Here is a 20,991-nt window from a genome sequence, read left to right as displayed (position 1 = left end):
ATTTTAGTTTTTGACATCTTTATGTATGTGGATATTATGTGATTGCCTGGTGTTTAGAGATTCTACAAAACATCCACATCCAACAAATGACATTTTGCAGCAATACTCACCTTTACCCCAGTACTGTCACTCTGTCTGCTCCTGTCTGCCATGGTGTTGTACTGTCTCTGAAGCTCTAGATGTAGAAGCTCTATCTCTTCTATCCTGTAGTCTGGTCTCACACTGTTGTACGATCTCTTAAGCTCTAGATGTAGTAGCTCTTTCACTCATTTCCTGTAGTTAGGTCTCAGACTGTTGTACTGTCTCTGAAGCTCTAGATGTAGAAGCTCTCTCGCGCAGCATGGCAAGTCTTCTGTTCCCGACCTCGGGATTTTCTTGTCTACCGTGTTTCATTTATTTTGCCTTTGATTGCATTCGGCCAATTGCCTTATGTTTTCTCTAACGACTTTTTACAGGCCAGAAATTTTGTAAAAAAGTATGTAAAAATATAAGCAAAAGGCACACTGTCACTGAGCAATACGTACGTACCTACATACATAAAAGCAAATATACCTCTGACATATACCACAGCGCTGTACAAAGATTAGCGGTGCACTCACATGAGTCTGAGTCATATGTATTGCAAGTTTTGTTGAAATGTGTCGATGCGTTTTTGAGTAATGTTGGAACATAGCCAGTTTGGTTGAAATGTCTCAATGCTTTCCTAGTGATGACATACACACATTCATACATCCAAATATAGCTCTGACATATAGCACAGCGCTGTACAAAGATCACTGGTGCACTCACATGTGTTTCAGTCATATGTATGGCAAGTTTCGTTGAAATGCCTCCATGCGTTTTCGAGTGATGCTGGAACATACATACATACATACATCCCTATTTTTATATTTATATATATATATATTTTTTTTTCTAATTGTTTGTTGATGCCAAAAGAATAAAAATAGACTATCCCAGTTGGCATTTTTTTCTGTGTTCTCATGAAAATATACTGTGATTTGGATAAGAGTTTCCCCTAGCGGTTTTCAGCAAAAAAAAAAAAAAAAAAAAGTTTGTTTTACAGAGCTTTTTTCCCAGACTTTTTCTTGCAAACGCCTGCACACATGTTTGCAAATGCCTGATAAAGCCTAGCAGTTACCTCTTTTTATAGCTTGTTGGTGTCCAGAGACACTAATCTAGGGATGTCTTAGGCCATGTACACACGGCAGATCATTCCCAGTTGATATGAACTGCAGGGCTTCTTTCGGATAAGAATCTGACGTGTACAGATGCTGTCCAATGTCATTCATGGATCTGTCCTGGGGGAACCATGAATGATAGAAGACGAACGACTGCAATACAAGTGAATGGGAAAGAGCACAGTGGGGTGCTGCTCGCTCGTTCTCTCCTCTCTCCTCTCCCCTCTCCATAGAGCAGAACACCGCTGTTCTGGAAGCGATTGTTAAAAAGACTTTCTAACAACAAAAATCTAACGTGTGTACGCAGCCTTACAGATTCCATGGGGCTCCCTGCGGCTGGCACAGTGTCAGTCACTTGGTCACTAGTGATGAAGTGCTTTTTCCTAAATAACCAATATGTGCAGATTTAACAGCTGGCGGCAGTGAGGGGTACTGTACCTCTCAGTGCTATCCTTATTTGTTTTCTATAGAGCTGCTCATTAAAAGAAGCTCCTTCCAGCATCTCTCCACAAGGCAGCAGCTCGCTGGCATGAGGAAGCAGTAACTTCACCACAAACTCATAGCCAGACTGAACATGCTCTGTATACTTCATCAAAGGTTTTTTTTTTTAAGTTAAAAATGCTTGCAGCTTTAAATAGAGAGGTGTAAATCCCACCTAAAAGAGGAACTCCCCATTCTACAGAAAACTTTCACTCCCTCAAAACACATTTTCACTCTCAATTTGTCAACCCCAGTAATTAATTTAGTAAGCCCAGACATAGTTTCCATTTCCCCCCATAGATATATATATATATATACGTTTTGTATAGTGCTGTTTAATATATTGTTCCTCACAAATAAATTGCCATGAATTTGTAGTTTACATTCCACAGAGCCCTATGCTGCAGTAATCTATCTGTTCTGTGTGTCCTGTTTATGTGTAATTCCATCCCTTGTGTATTTTTTTCCTGTTGTCTCTAAAACAACCTCATTGTAATTCTGTAATACACCAAGGACATTTGCCTTGTCCCAGTATCTTTTGGCCCCCTAACTTTGTTGCATTTTGGTAACCTTTCAGTAAAACTTGTGTTTAACACAAACAATGATGCATTGCAGGCTGTTCAAGTTTTCTGCCCATTCATAATAGGTTGCCTAAAGCAGAACTAAATTTATAGGGTCAGATGAGCCATAATCTGCAAGTATGCACAGTGTACAATGTGCCATGAACCATTCACTAATTACAAGTCAATTTTTTCCCTACCTACAAGTTTTTTTGTTTTTGTTTTTTTATAGTTTAGTTCCACTTAACACAATTAAGTAGAACAAAGCAAGGAAAGATCTCTGCTATAGGACACAGGAATAATAAACTACCGGTAGCTACTCTTCTTTCTTCCCATGCTGAATCAAAAACAAAAAAAGATTTGTCTGTAATTTCATTTTCTTGTGCTTGTCTATACATGCCAAAACTTTGTTTCTAGACATTTGTAAAAAAGAAACCTGCTGCTGTTGTTTAGTATGATGGGATTCTGAGATGTGTGCTTTTGATGGTAATGACCCCATGGTGATGTGCATACTGTAAATACTATTTCACACACATAGACTAAATGATTTGGGAAAAGGGTTTGTATCTTTGATTTTGCTACCCTCTAGTGGTTAGAAAAGTGTAGAACAGTTACTTGTGATCTATCTGGAAAGCATATGTACTTTTATATCCTGAACCTTGTGCTTCTTCCTCATTTACCGGTAACTCCTCATACAAACCAAAAAAAAATTGCACTTAATATAATTTTATTGCTGATCAATTATTATATTGTGTGTTTCAAAATAAAATATGAGAACACATTAATGTTGCCATTGCTAACCTTCTTTTGAAAATGCAGATTCTTTTGGCCTTAAAATGATGAGTTGGGCTCCTAAAACAAGTATGCAGATCAGGACCTCTAATATTTCTTGCTGTGTGCCTGTTACAGGTCAGTGATTGAAAATAGCAGAGCCAGAATTTGCAGGAGGTCAGTAATTGCAGCCTTTATACCTTGTTTCATTACATTTAGTTGAAGTATAACTGTAAATTAAAGCCATTATTACAAACTGATGCTGCTCCAACCAAGTGAGGTCTCCACAAAATGGACATGTCCAAGTCTATTGTAGCACAATTTTTCTTGCTGACCTGCGAAATAAAGTATTGAGGTTGAGCTCAGCAGGTGAAGCCAACGAGAACTGTGGGATGCTCAGGATTGGGACATTCTCCAAAGGGACAGTTTCTCTGCAGATTTTGACCAAGTTTCCCAAGAGTTCTTAGGGACAAAGCTGTGTTCATTGGCATGGCAGCAGGAAAGTTTTTCCTGTTTCCCTTTTCAGGTCTTTTTGATTTAAAAATAAAAAAGTACAGTGGTCTATTGGCTGTAATAAAACAGCCTTCAGTAAAATTTTCTCAGCAGTACAGGAATTGAAAGTGGATAGCAAAACCCACAAAATGTTGTCTTGATATATATATACCACATAAATCTCTCAAGTGCATTATACCATTAAATAGGCATTAATTGCTATCCACTGATTTAGATGTCCCTTGTCAAGTGGATATGCATTTCCAGAAATACTGAATTTTTTCTTCTTACATAGGAAAATAGAATAAATGGAAATCTATCTCAGCTGCTGATGTTACCTTAGGACTGCAATGGTAAACATTTATGTATTTTATTAGTAGCAGCAATGATGTCAGAAAGACGTCTCCCAGACATTAGCAATGCATACATAGGTACTATTACATATAGCAATGGTTGCTTTTATTTATTTAATTATTTTTTACCATTTCATCCTTTTGGATGGTTTTATTAAATCCTTTTAGTATTCCATTCTATACATTGCATATATTTTTTTAAAATGGTTTATTTTGTAGTAATACCTTTTTTACTTTTATTTCAGACACCAAAGATGCTGACCAGAAAGATAAAACTCTGGGATATCAATGCTCACATCACATGTCGCTTGTGTAATGGTTACCTTATTGATGCCACAACTGTTACAGAGTGCTTACATACCTGTAAGTATTGTTTTATAATTCTTGTATACTTTTAGTATATTTCAGGGCTGTTGAGTTGGTCCAAAAACCCTTCAATTCCACCTCCTCATTTTATAATACCTCGGACTCTTTTAATGTAAATCTGCTGATGTATGCTAATGTTCTATGTTGATTGAAACACAACATACACGGCATTTCATCCCTGCCAAAGCTCAGCCATTGTAAAAACCTCCTGACCAGGATGTTGACTCTCTACCCTATTGACCTTGTTGTCAATCAGTAAAGTTTATGTCTAAATTTTTAAACTAAAAATACAAAACTGAACACAAAGTTTTATTTATTGTTTTTATCAAGAGTACATTTTAAAGCACTTTTAGATAAAATGAGAATCAGGAACAACTTTACTTGTTAAAAAATATAAACTACTTAATCTGCTGCTTTAACATCATCAATTTAACTACATGAAAAAAAGTAAAACCTAACATATATTAAATGTATAAATGTTATGTAAACTTGGCATATAGCTGTAAAATAGTTTGTAAATAAACAGTGTGCCGACAGGTGTGTGAAACACGCATAGGGTGATAAATAACACCTCCGCTTTCTCACAACACTCATTGTGTGCAGGGGGGAACCTATATATATGTAGAATGTAATCTTACTGTATAACCCTGATTACATTATATCAACACTATGCCAAAATTTCATAATACTCAAATCAAATGAATATTTTTTCATGAGCCAAGTTTAATCCCAGATTACAAATATGTATAAATGTTAGGCTACAGAATAGTTCAGATGGGCTTCATACTAGTGACAACTCTGCAGTGGTCTTAATACAGCAGTGAACTATTTTATCATGACTGTTATCTGTGATATAGGACACTTTTACATGCTGTATGTTTTCAGAACAACTTTCATTGATTAGGAGTCGGAGTCCACAACTCCACAGCCCTGGTATATTCCATGCTCTGAAATTGTGGTGGAAACTATCAGGGGTGCAGAGGGACAGTTCTTATGTTTGTAGTAATTTCAAGAACTGTGGGGAATTTGGGAAAAATAATCAATTTTGCTAACCAAATGACAGACAATTTGCCTACTTGTCATTCCTGTCCAGGGATTTGTGTCGACACTTGATGGTCTACCTGAATAGATCACAGTAAATTTTATTTCTCTAGTAGGCAGAGAAAATATTTTGTGGCTACAAAGACAGTAAATAAAAATAAGTTGTATTTGATTTGCAGGTCAATTTTAAAGGAAGAATGAAAAGGCACTAGCTAAAAATGTAATGGAAAACAGACCCTGGTTACTATAAAATAAATAATGCATGAGGATAACGCCGTATCATTCCTAGTGATCCCTTTTCTTGTTTGATGTTTTTTGTAATCAGATCTTTTATAAACCTAGATGACTTAGGAGATGGATTCATATAAAATAACAATGAATACAGCTCATCAACACCCCTACTTGGTCTCCACTAATAATCTGCATCTGGTTCTTCCCCTCCAGCTCTGCTAGTACTCTGTTATTATCACACTTTATCAGGTTATCATCTGATAATCATTGCAGCAAAAAAAAATACCACTTCTATGCACTAAGCATGGTCCTATTGCAAAACATTTATATCTAGCTAAATGTAAAAATTGCTCTCATTCAATATACAGGAGCTCTTTTAGCTCCTGGATGATAACATTGACAAAACCATTTGAACTTTATACTGTATTTCAGCAGCAAAACAGGAGCAAAAGAGTTCATTGTTGGAGCTTTACACTTTAATTCACACATACACAACCAATATTTTGCCTTGTTTTCCTATTTATTTTTGTATAGGAAAAGAAAGGAAAAAAAAAGAATACATTTGTTTTAATATAACAAAAATTAGGCTTTATTTTTTATGATACAAAATATTATTATTTTTAATATTAAACAGGATTTATATAGCGCCAACATAAAATGCATCGCTGTACATTAAATAGGGGAGTTTACAATCTAATAATGCTGCCTAGGGTGTTAATTCACCTTGTCCACCCTCTTCTAAATTATGATCAACTATTCCTTTGGTTACATGTATTGAAGGAATATATTCTATGTGAAAAAAGGTAAACACTTCTAATATTCATTGTTTTCAGAACATGATGGGACTTCTAGAAAGTTCAGGCATGTCTTCTTGTATTAGATTTTATTTTCTGTGCAAAAGTTCAGATAATTTGTATTTCTCAAGGTCCTCCTGCTTCATTCAAAAAAATGTCTACTTTTGTTTCCACTGGTGTTGCAGTATTTTAACAAGGATTAGCCTAAAGCATATCTAAACCCAGAAACAAAAATGTATCACATTGTAGTTTGTGAGACTTGTGGGTCATTCCATGTGATGCTAGCATAAGTTTTCATTTTTCAGGCTTTGTTAGAAAAAAAGGGGGGGGGGGGCTGAAAAAGAAAACTAATGCAGTCACCATATAAGTTCCAATGTATCACATTTTTGCTCATTGGTGTAGATAAACTTTAATGTCCATTCTCTTCAGTAAAGCTTTGCTCATATGCCTAGATTATATTTTTTGTGTACATTGAGGCAGCTATATTTGTTTATTGTATGTACAGACTCTGCTTTTTGCGTAGTAGTACTGAACAATGACTGCGCTCCTCTCTCTCAAGTAAATGCTTGGAGTTAGATATGACCTTGCTGTGATTTCTCTGCTTGTTTTACTGCTTCCCCATCTGCAATGCTTAAAAACCCTTGGAACCTGCATGCATATTGGGACTTCCAATTTTACTTTTTGCAACTTTATTACATATCAACTAACTTAAAGTAGAGAAAGCAGTTCTGGTGAAGTGAACCAAAATCTATCTAGCAGGAACATCCATAAAAACTCACAGGTGTTTCCTATTGTTGTCACTGGCTGGAGTGCATGGAGAAATGTAATTTGTCTGGTTCGAAAGTACGATACCTTTGTTCCTTTTTCAAGTAAGTTTTTCTCACGCAGTCTTGATGCTAGGAGTTCTGAAGCCTTTTTCTATAGTCCCAAATCACGTGCCAAATCACTCAACTCATGCTGATCAAATCCCTTACAAACAGAGTCCTCTTCAATTTCAAACTTTTCATCATTGTTGTCACCTAGTTCATCACCATAATTATGTTCTTCAAGAGAGAGTAGTGTAACAAAACTGACACTGGGATTTCACCTGAATGAGCCACTGGGTGTATAGCCGGTGGTAGACTAGGATACTCTATGTTATATTTATTTTTCTTGGTATATCCTGAAGTTTTCACTATACAAAAGTAACAGTCTCTGAAATGATCTCCTGTATCTCGCCAAACCATAGGTATACCAAATGGCATCTTATCACGTGCTCCCTTTGTCCACATCCGTAAACCCTCAACACATTGTTTGCACACCTTATGAGGGGCCCAAGACTTATCTTGATCACCAAGTTTAACATTGAAAAATGCCAAATAGGCTTGCTCTACAAATGTGCTGATGTTCGCCCTTTGACTGGGAATGGTAAACTGCCACATATGTATCAAAATGAATCAGGGTTGTTTAGGCACTTATGACGAGAAACAGCAGAGCCAGACATGATCTGAAAGAAAGGATAATAGGTGTGTAAGTAGAAAAATATATTTTCCTTTTTCACTAGGTAGAGCAGCGCACAACCTCTGACCACACTGTATTGCGTGTAAATGAATAGCCTAGAAACCTGACTGCACTTTCAGAATCAGCATGTCTATTTTAGTGTAAATAAGCTCGAACATTGAAGTCAACAAAAAATGTGTTCAAAATTGTTATCCAGTGTTATCATATTCATTCCTTCTCCAACAACCCCTGTAGACACATTTGCAGTCTCACAGTTTACTGTAGCAATAACATTTCTGAATATTACATAGTGCTAGGAGCTGCCTTGGGAGGCCTCTGTACAGTGACCACCACTTCTTTAAAACATTTAAGCTCCTTGTTTTTTATTTATATGTACACAAGCAAAACCGTTTTAAAGGTTTCAAAATGAGAATTATTAATAAACTGTAGAGTATCCCTTTAAGTGCAGGCAGTCAGAGTGCATTATTTACTGGTATGGGTTACTGCTGTTAAGAACGCACTCTTAAGAATAGGAGTTCTATATTGAGATTATTTTTGATTGTTTGCAGGCTGTCACTACACTTTACATACTCTTTTTGAATTAACTTGTTGAACCTCCTGGGGTTGGCATGACTTAAAAAATAGGTGGGGGGCTGTTTCCAAGTATTATATTTTAACAATCTATTCATTTGTGTTATCCTTTTATATTTGTGAAAGCAATATGAGACACCCTGCTGTTTCTTAATGCACCTAGAGCACTCGGTAAATGAAAGTTCTTTCTTACCCTTTTTTCCTTGTGGTCTAAAGTATTCTTACAAATGGCCAGTAGATGACACTGTTTGCCAGATGAAATAAAAGATTTGGGTGAAGCAGAGTCTATGGGTAAACATACAGCTAGCGCTGTAAATATTTTTTTTTTTTTGCCTTTAGTACTGATGGTTTAAAAACAAACTGAAAATTAATTATTGAAAGTTATAATTATATAAGAAAATAATCATTTTTTTAATGTTTTATAAATTAAATTATACTTTTTTTCTTCCCTGTAGTTTGCAGAAGCTGTTTGGTGAAGTATTTGGAAGAAAATAACACATGTCCGACATGTCGAATTGTAATCCATCAGAGCCATCCTTTACAGTATATAGGGTAAGTGGAATGGATACACTTTAGCAGTAAGCCTAGATAGTGTGCAACATTGATCAATAAAATGAGTTAGAGTGCTTTGTCTGAGTGTCTGCATAACCTTACTCATACATGTTTAAAATGATAAAAAGAACTACAATATCAATGCATAGTAATGTTTTTTTTCTTGAGATTAAAGAACCTGAAAACGGAAAATAAAAATGATATGAATTTAACTGTTTGCACACAAAAAAAATCTCATAACTTTATGAAAAAATGAGAGCTGCCATTGAGAGTTGTTGTGCAATTTGTTAATTGTCCAGGTATAATCCTATCTTGCGCTCAAAACCCAATTTATGTGATACTTTAATGATAAGTAAATTGATGCATTCAGATGATCCCCTGATCCAAACAATACATCCCTAACTCTAACTCTTGCCCACTGCTGCATTTTGCCCCTTTCAGGGGCTTATTTATAGAAGAAGCTCTCTAATATGCAAGACCAAAACTGCAATTCTATGTGAACTTGTTACTGTATATAGCGGGCAGCAGCTGCCTATGTTCATTCCAATACCACTTGATATAAATAAATAAAACATTTTTGTAGATGCTGCTGTCTTCTTTTTTTTTTGTCATTTTTATTATTTATACTAATGTTTATCAAAGTGTCTGATCAGATATTCCCTTTTCCTTTCTTTCTTTTTTTTTTTTATGAAAGAGATTATAAGAATCTGCTTTTGTGAAACCGTTTTTGCTATTGTTATGTATAGTAGTGCACAACTTGTTTGCCAGCTTGGATGCAGCATGTGTCATTGTTTAATTAGGGCACAGTACCATTCATACCAGAATAATAGAGTTTAAGTGATGGTGGCAAATCAATGATTCTTAGAAAATGACAAACGAGTACAAGAGTTTTCATAGCGCGGAGCAGAAGCCAACAGGAGTCCTGTGCTTTTTTTTTTATCCCCCCCCCCCCCCCCAAGACAGCCGAGTTTTGCTGAGGTGCTCATTTGTGTGATGTATATTTGTAATCTTTACTTTTCTAAACTAACTACAGCTTTGTTCTGATTTTATTTTTCTAGCCACGACCGAACAATGCAGGATATTGTTTACAAACTGGTGCCAGGTCTTCAAGAAGGTAGGTAAACTTTCTTTGAATACACATTGGGTTTTATTTAATAATGAAGTGTACCAGTCAGGTGTGTGTGTGTGTGTGGGGGGGGGGGGGTTGCACATAAAACTCGATACCAAAGCAAGTCGAAGCATAGCATAGAGCATAATGCGTGTGCATAGGTAGTCAAGTTTGTATTGCTCCCCGTGTCCTCAGTAGACTGTTTCACGCTCTTTTATTTGTCTGTTATTATTGTCCTTAAGACAGAAGTTGATAGTAATCCAAAAACAATTAGCTCTACCTGCACATTCATTTTTTTTAAATGTTTTAATTTTCTGGTAATTCAGTGCATAGAGTTGGTTGCACTCCTCACCAGATCAGTTTTAGTTTAGTGCTGCAGTGCTTCATTAGTTTGTCAGATTCTCCTCCATACTAATTTTGCTCAGGACTATTGTCAGAAGAAGACAATGAGAATGTATTTCTCTAAGCTCTGTATCCCCACTGGCTGGAGACTTCTATTATTCATAAAAAATGTATGTTGTATACTCCTACATGTGTGATGGTTTTTGCATGTCACATCACACATGGGGAGGGCCTAAGGCTCTTCGTATTAGTATTTTATTCCGTAAGAGCTACAAATATTATATATATGGCAAACAGTGACTTATAAGACAACCTGTGCATCTGACTTGGGTAAAACTCATTAGAAGAGTTAAGTAGTTATGCATGATGTAAGTGAATGGCTGTATTCTAACTAAAAAGGTTGCATATAGTTGTCTAGAGTAGAAAGTTTGGCAACTCATGTTGTAAAATAGAAATTTTATGCAAATTCCATTAGTACAGCAGTTTTGAGATCCTTTAATAACTTATAACTGTATATGTGTTGTAAAAGCTGGATAGTGCACATATTTTTATTTCCTATTCTGGCTGCATACTATCATGTTCATCCCCTATGGTCTACCTTTTAAACATTTATTTAATATTTTGCTTTTATCATTTTGTATTAGCGGAAATCCGGAAACAAAGAGAATTCTATCACAAGCTTGGTATGGAAGTGCCTGGTGACATCAAAGGGGAAATTTGTACAGCTAAACAGAATGTAGAAGCTGTTAGAAATGGTAAGATTGTATATTATTTATCTGTCATGGATTATTGTAAGGATTGTACAGTTAGGTCCATAAATATTTGGACAAAGACAACTTTTTTCTAATTTTGGTTCTGTACATTACCAAAATCAATTTTAAATGAAACAACTCAGATGCAGTTGAACTGCAGACTTTCAGCTTTAATTCAGTGGGTTGAACAAAAAGATTGCATAAAAACCCTTTGCTGGCAATGACAGCCTGTAGTCTTGAACTCATGGACATCACCAGATGCTGGGTTTCCTCCTTCTTTATGCTCTGCCAGGCCTTTACTGCAGCGGCTTTCAGTTGCTATTTGTTTGTGGGCCTTTCTGTCCGAAGATTAGACTTCCAACAAGTGAAAGGCATGCTCAGTTGGGTTCAGATCAGGTGACTGACTTGGTCATTCAAGAATATTCCACTTCTTTGCTTTAATAAACTCCTGGGTTGCTTTGGCTGTATGTTTTGGGTCATTGTCCATCTGTATTATGAAACGCCTCCCAATCCATGTGACTGCATTTAGCTGGATTTGAGCAGTCAGTATGACTCTGAACACCTCAGAATTCATTGGGCTGCTTCTGTCCTGTGTCACATCATGGATAAACACTAGTGTCCCAGTGCCACTGGCAGCCATGCACGCCCAAGCCATCACACTGCCTCCGCCATGTTTTACAGATGATGTGGTATGCTTTGCATCATGAGCTGTTCCACGCCTTCTACATACTTTTTTATTCGAATGATTGTGGTAAAGGTTGATCTTGGTTTCATCTGTCCAAAGAATTTTTTTCCAGAACTGTGCTGGCTTTTTAAGATGTTTTTTTTTTTTAGCAAGGTCCAATCTAGCCTTTCTATTCTTGATTCTTTTCTGTTTTTGCAGCTTAAGGTTAGCTTGTTTCACCTGCATGGAGAGCTCCTTTGCCCGCATGTTGTCTGAAAAAATGTCTTCCACATACAAGCACCCCCCCCCAAATCAACTTTAGGCCTTTTATCTGCTTAATTGATAATGACATAACAAAGGAATTGCCCAAACCAGCTCATGAAATAGCTTTTGAGTCAATTGTCCAATTACTTTTGAGCCCCTGGAATGAAGTGATTGTCTGCAGTTCAACTACATCTGAGTTGTTTCATTTAAAATTAATTGTGGTAATGTACAGAACCAAAATTAGAAAAAAGTTGTTTGTCTAAATATTTATGGGCCTAACTGTATGTATGTATGTATGTGAATCTTTGAGATCCTTAGATTGGGCAGAGGTACCATTTTAACCACTAACACCTATACAGCCTCTATAGAATAAATAATTTTTTACATGTCACAAATTTATTTGGCAATAAAAGACACACTATTTTTTGTTTCTGGTACATTTTTGAAAAGCATTGCTTCTTCATCCTCAGTAATTTATGCTGTCATTTTTGACCAATGGAAACTTTTGGCTAATAAAAACAAAAAAAGTTTTGTTGAAATTTAAATAAATTCTTAGACAATGTGACTATAGTCTGGCCACAGGTCCATTTAAACAGCCTCGTGTATCTAGTGCAGAACTTTTATGAATTACCACATATGCAACAGAAACTTTAGGATTTAGTTGGCCCAAATTTTCAGTTTAGATCTTTTCAATCAAGCCGACCAGTCAGAAATGTTGTTTCTTAAGTACCTGCCATGTTATTGACCCTAGTTGTTAGCATGGCAAAATATTTTTGTATGTGTGTTTGTAAATTTTGATTTATAATTATATATTTTATAATGCAGGTGAAACAAAGGCAGAAGATACTTCAAATAAAGAGTCAACAGAAGAAAAACAAGAAGAAGACCATGACTACCACAGAAGCGATGAGCAGGTAGTCCTGTCTCTTCAAAGTCTATTCTGTAGAAGCATTTTTTGCTGGAAATGGGTGATGGGTTACTATAAAATAGCCTAAATGTTGGGTATTTTCCTGCCTGTTATGTCTGCGTTTTAAACGGTTTCTGAAAACTGGACAGATTTTAAATAGGTAGTTAAAAGGAATGAAACCTTAATCTTTTATTAAGAGATATACACAAGATTTGGTAGAAGTTTTGTCCGTTGAACTACAACTACCTTAGGAATTATAAATATATCTTTAAACCCACATTCACGTTGGAATTTGATTTGAATGATCCTTTATATTAGTAAGGGATAGAATGTTACTTATAGGCAACACAGTTAACATAGAAAAGAGAAAGTTATGTAGTGTAATAGTCTTATACTGTTTAACCTTTTATAACCGGGAAACATTATAAAGCACTTATATCTTGAGAGAAAAAAAATTGTATTGTCAGATCTTAGAATCACTAGGCTTGCTCTGCCTTATCTCTTTGCCAAGGTATTCAGCGTATACTGACAAAAGTGATCTAGTAATGGCTATTAGGATGGAAAGCAGGGCCAGAGTATTATGAGCTTGGAGGGGAGCACAATGCAGGTTGACATTTGTGTGACCTATGTATTTGTTCATGCTGTGCTTTTCATTCAACAGATTTCTATATATAGCTGCTACTTGAAGGCATTTAAAGATGTAATTTATTAGAGACATTGATTGTTGCACAAAGAAAGAGTTTGTATCTTTTGGGCATTGTTTCATTGGTACCCTGCCACCAAGTGTGTTCCTTCCATATATTTAATCTGCTTCAGTGTTAAAAGAAATCTTGCTTTGGTTGCAGTAGCATCCGAGATTGTGGACAAGCACTTTCTCCCTGAATGATTCTTAGATAAATTACTAAGGGACTACAGCTTGTGATAACAAATCTGGTTTATTCTGTTCCTAAAGTCAAAAACTAGGGTAGCTTCTGCCTGTCTATGACTCATTAAATCCTGCTAGGCATGGTATTCTGTTTAATTGTGTCTTTTCTACTTTCTGTTTCTCTACAAAGGTCAGTATATGCTTAGAATGCAATAGCAGTAAGTTGCGTGGACTAAAGCGAAAATGGATACGTTGTTCAGCCCAAGCAACAGTCTTGCATCTAAAAAAGTTCATAGCCAAAAAGCTCAATTTGTCGTCGTTCAATGAGGTAAGGCGGACTGTATATATTGCAGTTTTATATATAAATTATTATGCATATTTACAGTTATTTTCTGTCATTCAGTAAATATTAGCATAACACAGCATAAAAACTAAAGTGTTTGCTGCTTGATATTTTTCTTTTCTTTTCTGTTTCCATTAACCCCCTAATGGTATTCCCGATTGTGACTCGGGGTGGATTTTACTTGCAAAAAGCGGTAATCCCAAATCACACTCGGGGTCGCTAAAAACAAAAAACCCCACATACCTTGTTCCTTGGTCCTCGGGCAGAGTCCTCTTCTCTCGATCTTCTCCCGGCGACTGCAGAGACGTTCTCCGGTGCATGTGTCGGTTCATGCGGGAGGCGTGGCGGGAAATTCTAATAATTATAAATAAAAAAAAAAAACTGTATTGAGTCCAATACAAAGAAATCTGTATAAAATATATATATATATATATATATATTACATGCTACTGTAAAGTTATATTACAGGTTTCACTATTTTTATGCACCTTTTTTTTAACAGATTTTTGTGTTTTTTTTATTTAAAGTTTATTATTACATTAAATATTGGACATACTTTGGTGAGTTATGCCTAAGAAGTATAAGCCTACAATGTAAAATAAATTTCCATGCAAAAAATTGTACTGTTCTTTGTATAGCAATAGGGATATAATTAGAACACTGGGGGGTTAAAGGAAACCTGTAGCGAGACCAATATATAGGCTGTCATTCATGACTTCTTTTTAAAAAGCTCAACTTCTGGCTTTAACACTTTCTTAGCCAATAGCCAAGTAAACAGCCAGAGTTTGTCTAAAGCTCCTGAATCGCGCATCCCTGAATACAAATTTCACCAAGTTCAAATACTCTTTTTATATTGAAAATTTAGGTTTAAATTTTGTTTTTTATATATTTTGTTTTATTTTTTTAGTTGGACATTTTATGCAATGAAGAAATTTTGGGCAAGGATCACACGCTTAAATTTGTTGTTGTTACAAGATGGAGATTTAAGGTAAAACTGATGTTTTTTGTTATCTATTTTTTGTTAACTTGTATTTGTTTTTATTTTTTATAGCAATTTACAGTGTTGTGGTAGGCTAGCAATGACTTTTTCAATTTTCAATGTTTTGAAATACCGTAATTTAACAGAAAATGTAAAAAACAAAAACAAACTCTCTGGGCTCTATTGTAAAACAGGGGATTAGACATTTCCTCAAATATTCCCCTGTGGGAATCTTCCAGGTCCATGTGTTTCAATGGCAGTAAACAATTCCCACAAAGAAATACATTTTTTCAGGGAATGTCAGATTCCTCATTTTTTAAATGGAGCACTTTGTATTCCTATAGGCCTTTATCAGATACATGGCAGTGCTCAATCCAGAAATTTTTCTAAGCTGGGTGGGGATAAGTTGTAGGTGGGTGGCAACCCCTGTATTACGACCCAACTCTTCAGTAACCATTTAAAAACAGCCATGTAGGCACTGAAAAGTGCCGGGTGGTGCGCCTGGCCAAAAGGGGCTGGAGAGAACACTGCATGGTGAAATCTTGATGGTTGAGGGTAGGTCTGGGCCAGGGTAAATGACCTCTGTTCCATGTAGAGATATATTTTTATGTTTTTAAAAAGCAAAGCTGTGTTGCAACTGGAAAGAAGAAAGTTTTGTTCTGTTTTTACAAATCACACACACTTGGCTTTGAGGGCTAAGGCCTTTTTACTAAAAGTATACCTGTACAGTATGTGCTTTAAAAATGTATTTTTTGTGTTTCTGTTAATGTTTCCTTCTCATTAGTCTGCATTTACCAATTTGCTGTTTGATTCCAGAAATCGCCACTCCTCCTGCATTACAGACCGAAAATGGATTTACTGTAACAGAACTTAAGTGTCCCCTCTGGACAGAGTTTTTGCAGAGACTATCACAGGCACCTCCATAGTGCACCACATTGCTCACAACGTGTGACCTGAACCAGCGGATTCAAGCCAGAAGATTGTAGCGCTCTCACAGGAGAACCTCTTCACTCACACAACAGTTACCAGAGTCCTTGACAGGAGAATATTTCTACTTTTTCTACAAGAGATAATTTTTCACAACTCAAGACACTACCAGCATGACTTTTCCAAATCCCAAACACTTTTCATGGATATTCATGTATTTGCTGCAAACTACATCCCAGTTGGTTTTTTGAGATTTGTTGATCTTCATATATATAAATAAATATATATCTATATATCTAATAGATAAGAAAAGAGATTGACACCAAATTACCTTAGGTTGCTTTTTAATTGTGAAAAGGTTTTATAAATCATTTACAATTAAAGCCCACTTTCAAGTTTATTTTGAAAGATGAAAATAAACAGTCTGTTTAGGCTTATAGCCCAGAACCGTACTCTGAGCCAAAATAACAATATGTTAAAAAGGATATGTGGGATTGTGATTGTGCTATTCTCAGAGTTCATTTATGGCGAGGACTTCTACAGATGAGATCAGTTTGGTAGAGATGCCTAGTATGCAGTTACAAGGGGTTATAATTTCTCATAGCTATGTGCCACAGTGCTCTTTTTTGCCTTTTGTTTGCAATGACGACAAAACTGCTTTCCACATAAGTTTGTTTTCTTGCATTAGGCCATAAAGGTGCAGACTGCTGATCTTTTGGTTGTGAAATAGATCAATTTGCTGACAAAAATATTTATTCCAGATGACTTTTGCTACTATGTTTTTACTGTATGACCACTATTTGCCATCCTAATTTTTCTTGGTGCTAAGCTCATCTTTTACAACTTGTTTTTGTTCATCATCCCAAGACATGTAGGCATGATGAGTGTTGTGCACATTTCCCTGAGGGTTTTCTCTTTTTTTGGATGGAAATAGTTACTCTGGGATCCCAGAGCAATATTGGATGGATCAGACTTCTGGAAATTGGCAAACTAGCCAATACCCTTAAGGGCTCCAGGTCAGGTTAAAGAACCTTTAGTACAGAGATTAATGCTGCTGTATTCCATCAGGGCTTTCTTACATCTTTTTGGTTTGTTTTTGGCTAATGCAGATTGACCTCTGCCTAAGGTCAATGAAAGATGTTTTATTTGGCATTTCCCTCAGTTGACTGCAAAGCACCAGTTCTCTTAAAATGCAATTTTTTTTTTTCCCTCTGTACTATTTTTTGATCTTTTAAAAGTAAAGGCCATCAAACCCAACACTTAACTTTGAGTCAAGTTAAAACCAGTTCAAGCACGGCCAATATTTGAATGCATATATAAGAAAATGGACGTGTGCACATTGCCTTAAATTAGTCACTTTGTTCTAAATAGTAAAAACCCAAGATTTATTAACTGTGCATACTAAAACTTCAGGTCAGTACTATAAAGAGAATGATGTTAGGATGAATTAAAAAAATATCAATGATCAACTATCTAATCGATCACTTGAATATGATATGGTGCTACACTAATCTGTTTGTTGCTGATAGTGAACACTATTCTGTTCAGCTTCAGACTAGCTTGTGGTGTCTATCCCTATTTATCTATGTAATTGCATAAGAGTATTGTGTTAAACAGGAGTGATCTATATGCACTGTACAACCTTGCCTTTTTTTTTACAGTGTGTGAACAACCGCAGCCTGAAAGGAACCTTTTTTTTTTTTTTGGTAAATGATTATCATGACACCGTTATCATGCAATCCACCATTTGTTCCCTCAAAAATATATTGGGAACACAACCAATAGACTTGTTGCACTGCTCAAGCTAACATTCTACAGATAGAATACATGAAGGACGTATAAGGAGTTAAGGAAGCCTCTGTGAGGTACAATGTAATGTTGCGCCTGGAACTTCAAATTAAATGTTACATTTGAGAATGGGCAAGGAAGCACTTTTTTTTTGTCAGATTTGATGTGACACATTTGTGCTGTTCTCATGAGCCACATTCGGCCTATTGTGTCTAGAGCATATTTTGAAGGTGGAAACTTTTTTTCTGTTTTCAGTGAACAGGGTTGGAAGAACTTCTTTCACTGTGTAATGTCTGCGAGAAGAATAATTATATGTCTTTGTTGTATTCTGAAACAGCGAGACCAGAGATAGCCAGGTTTTGTTTAATATAGTTCTTATTGAAATAGAAACTCTGACAGAATATATGATAAATTTAACATGGATTGGTGCGGTTTAAATAAAAATAACTTTATAAAATTATTTATTCTATTTTAAGCTTTCTATATTATTTTACCATTGAAATGTTTAAGTGACCAGCTTTATTTACGGGCATATAAATTTGTATAGTGTTTAACAAGCTTCATTATTTTTCACTTAAGAGAGAGTTCCACACAAAACAGTTTAGTTCAGGACGGAGGATGACCAAGGCTCTGGTGTTGGAAATTACAATTATGGGCAGCGAGCACAGATGAAACCTTTTGTTACAATAACATGAGAGCTGCCGAAGCAAAAACTCAATCTGGAAATGCTAGTTGTCTGACTTTCTCAATTACCCACTTTCTTTAGCACTCTCACCTGGTATAAGTATTCCTATAAGTGCTTAACACCAGTTTTCCTGATCTGTATGCTTGTCCATGGTCAATGACTCAAAGGGAATTGATGTCAGAGGGCCAGTGCAACAACCAGGCAGCTATTTTCAGCAACTTGGCATTGGCAGCCCTGGGTTTATCTTGTGTCAAGTTTCCTTTAGGAACCACATCATGTGTTCCTCCTTGCTTTGCAACCTTTGCATGTTAAAACGTGCTTGCAATAATGTAAAGGTTTCTAAAATAATAAAAGATGTGAAATGCAGATGGTTATAGCTGCCCAGGAGCCTTGAAGACCAGGTTGCCAAAGATGCCTTTAGCACAAATTTATTAGTGAGTTCAGATTTTGAACCTGCAGACTGACATTACATCCCCATGGGACTCTGGAATTCCTTAGGTTTTGGTTCCCATGGTACTTTCAAGGACAAATTAAAGTAGGTGCACATACGACTAGGTACAGCAGTTCACATCTAACATTAATTTACCAGTTTTAATTTTACTGCAGCTTCACTTAAGTTTCAGTGGGAAATCTTCCTAAACGCAAATACACCTGGCATTAATTTTTTTTAAATGAACAGAAGAAGGTCCTAGTATTCTGAATCTGAAGTGAGACCTGTATGACCAGCTTCTACAGAGCATGTGATGTCATCATCTCTCTTACAAAGTGAAATTAAGCTTTTTTTTGTGGACTTCTCATTTAAGTGAAAGGCAAGCATCAGGAACACAGTTGTGCAATAGATTTCTAATATTTGTTATTTAAGTAAATGTACATCTTCAGTGCTCTGAAAACTCTGTATTAACAGAATATTGACAGAATTTTTTTTTTCTTTTATGTTCTGAACCAGCATTTTTTTCAGTTTGCATTTACTTCAGTGCTTATAAATGAAAATAGATATTTACTTCTATGCATCAAGTGTACCCATGCGATCACATACTTTGCCATTATATTTGTCAGGTTTTTGAACATTTGATATTGGGGTCAATTTGATATTCTGAAGTATGCATAAAATGGTGCTATATGAACCTATTCCATGTTCCTGTTTTCAAAGATGTAATTTTCTTCTCATACAGAATGCTTTATTTTTTATTTCTCCATTGCTATATTGCATTCCTACTAAAATAATTCAACAGAGATCATACATAAAAAAGACTTTTTAACTTTTCTATGGTATAAGAGTAAATTGTTCACTGTGCTAATACAATTTGCTTATTTTTACTCTGCCTTTTTACAAAGCTGTGCAAGGTTATAGACTTGGACTGTTAAAAAGTTTTCAGGTGCAGAATTACAGCTTTTGGTAACAACCTTAAAAACGTGAAATATTTATTATTTAATGGTTGCATATGAAAATGGAGCATCACATTCCACATATTTTTTTCCCCATTTTTTAAGCTGGTAATATTTTTTGTCTAAGTCGACCCTGATAAAATTAATATCGCAAATTATTTTTTTTTTTCAGTATACAGAAAAGTATAAATTAATCAAATATTACGGTTTCAAGTATTTTTTAAAGCCTGAAGAAATTCATGTACTTAAATAAACATAAAAACATAGACAGTTATTTTTTTTCCCCTATTGAAGTTTACATTTTTTACATTTGTGTGACTGTCTATACATTGCATCAATTTTGTTTTGATTTTTTTTGTTTTTGTTTTTTTTTCATGTTTTGCCCCCATGATGACATTGGGTGAGGTTATATTGCTTAATGTTTGATTTATAACCGTGAAGCTTGTATTCTGTGTTTTTTGCCAATAAATATTATATGCTTGTAATAAAAGCAACAAAAACGGTAACAATTTTTCTTGGTGTAATAATCTGTTCTGATTTAAAAAAAAAAAAAAAAAAAATGTTTTGCAGTTTACAGTTTATACCTGTGGGAATATTGTCAGCCTCTCAGGAAGTTTGTTAGGACTACCAAATACCTCCCCTCTCCTCTGCTGTATAGGAGGGGAGAATTATTTGCAGTCTACAGAGAGATTGCCAAGAATGCTGTTAGAATGGTACAGCAGAGACAACATAGGAATTTACTAGCTTACTTGATAACTTTTTTATTTTTTTTTAGGTATTGGGTAATTTCAACTGTCAAACTAATATAATTAAAGTCCCACTTTGAACAATTGGTGATCAGGCAGATTTTTATTTCAAAAAGGGACAGGCAATGTCCTTTCTGCAATAACTGTTCTTACCTGTCTAATCGCCACCAAGCTCTCAAAATGAAATGAATGAACACAGGCATGTGGGAATTAAGTCATCCTGGCACAGTCAATCAAAATGGCTAAACATAGTATTCAGGAAGAGAAAAAGCAATAAGATACTGCTCTGCCACAGAACCAGGGCAGGCGGTTTAGTTCTGCTTTAAGAAAGCAAATGGAAGCAA

General features: G+C 35.6%; 1 protein-coding gene across 1 annotated transcript in view; it reads left to right on the top strand.

Moving 5' to 3' along the window:
• PCGF3 (polycomb group ring finger 3) overlaps nucleotides 1–20,410 on the top strand; it is a 43,331-nt gene extending 22,921 nt beyond the window's left edge. The window contains exons 2-9 of the mRNA XM_072404557.1: nucleotides 4,083–4,200; nucleotides 8,795–8,891; nucleotides 9,950–10,005; nucleotides 10,986–11,096; nucleotides 12,847–12,935; nucleotides 13,984–14,121; nucleotides 15,044–15,124; nucleotides 15,932–20,410. Coding sequence (XP_072260658.1) covers nucleotides 4,092–4,200; nucleotides 8,795–8,891; nucleotides 9,950–10,005; nucleotides 10,986–11,096; nucleotides 12,847–12,935; nucleotides 13,984–14,121; nucleotides 15,044–15,124; nucleotides 15,932–15,979 — 729 coding nt within the window. The 5' untranslated portion in view covers nucleotides 4,083–4,091 and the 3' untranslated portion in view covers nucleotides 15,980–20,410. The remainder of the gene's footprint in view (nucleotides 1–4,082; nucleotides 4,201–8,794; nucleotides 8,892–9,949; nucleotides 10,006–10,985; nucleotides 11,097–12,846; nucleotides 12,936–13,983; nucleotides 14,122–15,043; nucleotides 15,125–15,931) is intronic.
• Nucleotides 20,411–20,991: the final 581 nt, after the last annotated feature.

The sequence above is a fragment of the Pyxicephalus adspersus genome, chromosome 3 (genome assembly GCF_032062135.1).
Source record: "Pyxicephalus adspersus chromosome 3, UCB_Pads_2.0, whole genome shotgun sequence".
Taxonomy (NCBI): Eukaryota; Metazoa; Chordata; class Amphibia; order Anura; family Pyxicephalidae; genus Pyxicephalus; species Pyxicephalus adspersus.
Note: the sequence above shows the minus strand (reverse complement) of the source record. Positions and strands in the feature narration are given on the sequence as shown.